The sequence below is a fragment of the Benincasa hispida genome, chromosome 11 (assembly GCF_027475165.1).
Source record: "Benincasa hispida cultivar pf3 chromosome 11, pf3_genome.v1.1, whole genome shotgun sequence".
Lineage (NCBI taxonomy): Eukaryota > Viridiplantae > Streptophyta > Magnoliopsida > Cucurbitales > Cucurbitaceae > Benincasa > Benincasa hispida.
The window spans coordinates 26,766,838-26,771,779 of record NC_143488.1 but is presented as its reverse complement, the minus strand read 5'-3'; the positions used below and the strand labels follow the sequence as shown (position 1 = coordinate 26,771,779).

Genomic DNA, 4,942 nt, shown 5'->3' with positions numbered 1-4,942 from the left:
AATTTTTTTTTCTTTTTTCTAAAATATACTTTTTTTATGGAGGATTGAATCTCCGATTTCTAGGTATAGAGGTCATGCTAAGACCAATGAATCAAGCTCATTTTAGCTTGAAATATACCTTTTTATCCTCAAATATTGAGTACAATTTTAGTTTGATCCCTAAATTGTAAGAGAGCATTCGGGCCCTCAATTTGTGAATTGGCTATACGGTATCAATTATTTTGTAATTATCCTCTCTCCTCGTTAGTAATCCAAACTAAAATAGTTTGCACGTAAAACACAATTAGATTTTGAACCCATTGGGTTCCATTTAACTAGTTAGGGTAGTATTTGGTGAATTTTATTTTTCTTGTTTTCATGTCAAGTTTATTATTAGTGGATGTGCTTCAATGTTGTTTGGACCTGAATGCTTAACTGAGTCTCTTGAGTACTTTATTGGTTGATTTTTTCTATAGGTTATTTCTGTTTGTGTTTATGTATCTATGGATTGAGAAAAGATGAAGAGAAATGACAAAGGTCCAGGCTCAAGGGTCAAGAACATTCATCATTTTTTTTTTCATAAAACTGGAAGTTACCCACACAACTGGAGAAATAAGTGAGAAATAGATAGTTGGGCCAGTTAATTTATTCATGAGGATGTGAACTCATACATGTTCCTATTCTCTAACAAAATGCCAAAACTTTCAAACTTCTGCATTATTCCTTCAAAGAAAATTGTTTTTCTAGAGCTCTCCACCCTATATCCTTCCTATAGAACCCACCCGACCAACAGATTTCCTCAACTGCTCGATACGCTCTGTCCCGTGCCTCTTCAATGTTTTTCCCCTTTGCAGCAACACCAAGAACACGCCCACCAACAGCGATGAAGTTGCCTTCGGGGTCAAAAGAAGTGCCAGCATGAAAGACCTTGACAGATGGAGCAACAAGCTCTGCTTCTTCAACGTTTCGAATTATAGTTCCCTTCTCGTATGCCCCGGGATAGCCCTTGCTCGCCATTACGACCACCATTGAAGACCCTGGGGACCAATCCAGTGAAACCCCACTTAGCTCTCCTCTACATGTTGCAAGAAGAACTTTTGCAAGGTCTGATTCCAACCTAACCATCAGCACCTGTTTTTCATAAAGGCCAGAGGTTTATGATCAGTAACATGCCAAGAAAAAGGGTCATGAAGGAGTCAAACAACCAGAAAACTCTCGATTAATAAAACCCAGCGAATAATTACAAAACAACCTAGAAACAGAGACATAAAGAGAAACAAAGAATCTAATAAAGAACCAAACTTCGCCGTAAGAACTCTCTCGTCAAGTTGTCTTTATTTAATATTCCTTAAAATTATATCTTTATCAAGAAATATTTTATTTAGTACCTTTTGCTACAACGAAAGCACCCTAAAGAGTGTCAACTTCAGGTGCATGCGTATTGAAAAGATTGATCACAGAAGTTCAGTCACCTCATAAACTCAGATGCTCCATAGAGTAACAAAATATCAAACTAATTCTATATTACAAGTGCACATGGTCAACTTACTCGCAAGAAAGTTTTAGGAGTCAACTAACCTGACACTCTGGATCCCCAAAGCGTACATTGTATTCAATCAACTTTGGCAAGCCAGATTTCTTCTCTATCATAAGACCAGCAAACAAAACCCCAACAAACCTGCAACCCTCTTCTGACATTCCTTTTACCGTAGGTAGAATTATAGATTCCATGATTATACTTTGAAGTTCCTTTGTTATGATAGGAGCTGGGGAGTAAGCACCCATACCACCTGTATTAGGTCCCGTGTCACTGTCCCCTACTCTTTTATGATCCTGTGCAGATTCTAAGGGTATGGCATTCTCTCCATCTACAAGTGCAAAAAAGGATGCTTCTTCTCCTTCCAGGTACTCTTCAACAATGACACGACCACCAGCTGGACCAAAAGCACCCTTCACAAGCATTGCATCAACAGCTTCATAAGCCTCCTCCAACGTTGTAGCAACAATAACTCCTTTTCCAGCAGCCAATCCATCTGCTTTGATGACTATCGGGGCGCCTTGTTCTTGAATATATTGTTTTGCTGCAGAAGGGTCTGTAAATGACTGATACTGCACCAAGTAATCCATGTGACAAAGGATAATCAGATCTAAGCAAAGACATAAGAGAAAGGTACATAAAGAAAAGGTATTCAATTCTCATTAATGTTTCCTGAAGACTTTGAAACTTTAACTCTATGTTGCAAAGCCAAGAATCAAGATCAAACATTACACTAGCAAGTTTTCTTGAGGTGCTTATTTCTTTTGGCAGCGGGCAGAAGAGTCTAACTCATCCCTTGATCAATCAATCCCCTGAGATTATCCATACCCCAACGCGATCCAAGGAGACATGAAAGAATTTTCAGTTTTACATGACAGTATTGATGAGCACATGTTGCATGCTAATGAAAACTCAATTTCGAAAATTATTTGAGTACCAAAGATTAGATGTGTAAACCAAATAGTGAAAAATCTGCAGCATAAACTTGGCTAGGAACTAAGCAAACAAGTTCAAGGTACAGAGCCAAGATCAAAACAAACCATTGCAGTGGGGATTCCATATTTATCACACAAACTCTTCATGAAATTTTTGGAGCCTTCCAAAGCAGCAGCCTCAGATGAGGGGCCAAAAGTAGCAATCCCAGCCTTCAGTAAATCATTTGCAAGCCCTGCAACAAGAGGGGCCTCAGGCCCTATGACAACCAATCCTACATTCCATTTTCGACAGAAGGAAATGACAGCGGCACTGTCGTTGATATCAAGCTCAGGAATACAAGTGGCGTTGCCTGAGCTCGAAATCCCAGCATTGCCTGGCGCACAAAACACAGCATCACAGGAAGGAGAGCGCTGCAATGCATAGCAAAGAGCATGTTCTCGCCCTCCTCCACCAATCACCAACACAATAACTCGTTCATCTGCAAGTAAGTTAACAAAAAAAGAAGGTTAAAAAATCAACTCGCATAACAAACTCCAAAATCATCCGAACATGACCAACTTTTCCAAGGATCCCAAAATACCATTTGCTTTATTAGAAGAGATTGACGCCTCTGAGTTAAAAGTAGAGCAGTTGATGACATGGGAGGAGAAACATGAACGATTGTGGAATTGAAAATCCTGAGGTGGAAGAGAATTGAAGCTGAAGGATCCAACAGAGAAAGAAATTGCAGAGTAAGAGACTAAATTGCATCGACCATTTGGCACAAACCCATTAAAGAATCGGAGATGATTCTTTATCTGGCTGCCCTTATTAATGCTACAAAACTTGAGCGATCCTCCTCCAAGGTTAAAAGTGGTGCAAGACATAACTCTCTACAGCTTTCTTCTTACAAAATCAACCCTAAAAACTGCAAAGTTGAGGCAATAACTTCAGCAAATGGAGTTAAAATTAAAGCTAAGAATCATGGGACAATTTTCCCTATCCCTATTTAATTGAAAATTTCAATGACGCTTCAGAGAAGGCGACACACCAATACGAAAACGACCCCAAACTGAAAAGGCACACAAGATAAGAAAGAGAAAGTAATAAAATATACAAATTCGTTCTTCGGACCGGCTCGGTCGCCAATGGTAAAAGAAAAATCTAACAGAATCGATTTCTTTCACAAACCAGTGGGTTAGACCACTGGTTTTTAGCTGCAAATTAGGGGGGGTGGGGAAACTGTGGATGGCAAAAGGAGCTGTAAAATTTTTCTGTATTCACTTATTATTTATAATCATGAGTAAACAGAAAGTTCAAACATAGAAAAAGAGGAAAAACATAACTGGCCTGACCCTTTTCGTAAAATTCAAGGGAGAAATGGAGAGTGAAGTATTGAAGAAGAAGAAGAAGAAGAAGAGAAGGCAGTGAGCCACTGCAAGTTCAGAGCTTGTAGACAATGAGCCACTGCAAGTTCAGAGTTTCTACAGATTTCTTGGTAAACGTAAGATTTTTTCCCCCGCAAAGAGAGGGGAAAAATCTCACTGCGGCGGAATACGGTCGGCGGGAGGTGTGGCGGCGTAGTTGCAGCAGAGAGGGAGATAGGGGAGGAAAAAATGGGCGGTGGTAGGAACGGCGGCCGGGTGCGACGGAGAGGGAGATTGAATTTAGTTTAGAAGGGAAAATGGGGTTAGACTTTAGAGAAAAGATTTAGACGGAAAGATTGGCCACCGAATCCGCTTCGGCGAGAAAGAAAAGGAAAGAAATGGGAGAAGAAAGAAAAGGGTTAGAAAAGGAATATTTTTGTTAATTTAATCTATTATTTTTGTTTCGTACTAAAAAAAAGTCTATTTTTTTAATTATTTAATTAAGAATAACCATTTTAAATAGTAAAATTATTTAAAACTTTTTCGGATATAGTAAAATGTTACTATATATATTTATATATATATATATATATATATATAAAAGTGTCTATAACATTTTTCTATATTGGTAAATAAGGTTCATTTTTTAAATTTGAAAATAATCTTTTAATTAATTAATTTGTAATGAAATTTTAGTTTATTTATATTCTAATTTTGAATTTTCAAATTTAACCATTTTAAGTATATGTTTGGAAGTAATTTTGAAAAGATAAGAATCACTTGTATCATATTTAAAATTATTCCAAAACATACTTTTAATAACTCAAAATAAATTTAATACTTTACGTTTTTAAACGTATTTTTATAGCATTAAAATTGATTTAAATGATTAAATTTAGAATTACTTTCAAATATTCTATAATTCAAGTGTAAAAAAGAGCATAGCTAATATCTATAAGTCAATTCCCTACCCTCTACATAGCAACTTTATTCTCTCTTTCGTGACAAAATGATGTGGCATTTAAATTTGACTAAAAATCATTTTCCTAATTTTTTAATTAAATTTAAAAAAAAGTTTTTTTTCTATTCTCTTTATTTCTCCCTTCCTCTCCAAATATCCAATCTCCCATGATCACCACTGTCA

The 4,942-nt window shown here is 36.9% G+C and overlaps 1 protein-coding gene across 3 annotated transcripts; it reads right to left on the bottom strand.

Annotated features, from left to right (window-relative positions):
- Positions 1-596: 596 nt before the first annotated feature.
- PUR2 (Glycinamide ribonucleotide (GAR) synthetase) lies at positions 597-4,268 on the bottom strand. 3 transcript variants are annotated; one of them, XM_039048824.2, is made up of 5 exons: positions 3,787-4,268; positions 3,033-3,359; positions 2,557-2,930; positions 1,558-2,088; positions 597-1,110 (listed from the first exon to the last, which is right to left on the bottom strand). In XM_039048824.2, the coding sequence occupies exons 2-5, from the start codon at positions 3,316-3,318 to the stop codon at positions 697-699; spliced, it is 1,605 nt and encodes a 534-aa protein (XP_038904752.2). In that variant the 5' UTR covers positions 3,319-3,359; positions 3,787-4,268; the 3' UTR covers positions 597-696. The 3 variants fall into 3 exon arrangements, with proteins under 3 accessions (XP_038904752.2, XP_038904753.2, XP_090162989.1); XM_039048825.2 differs by having other exon boundaries at positions 3,778-4,190; XM_090306863.1 differs by lacking the exon at positions 3,787-4,268 and adding an exon at positions 3,549-3,684.
- Positions 4,269-4,942: the final 674 nt, after the last annotated feature.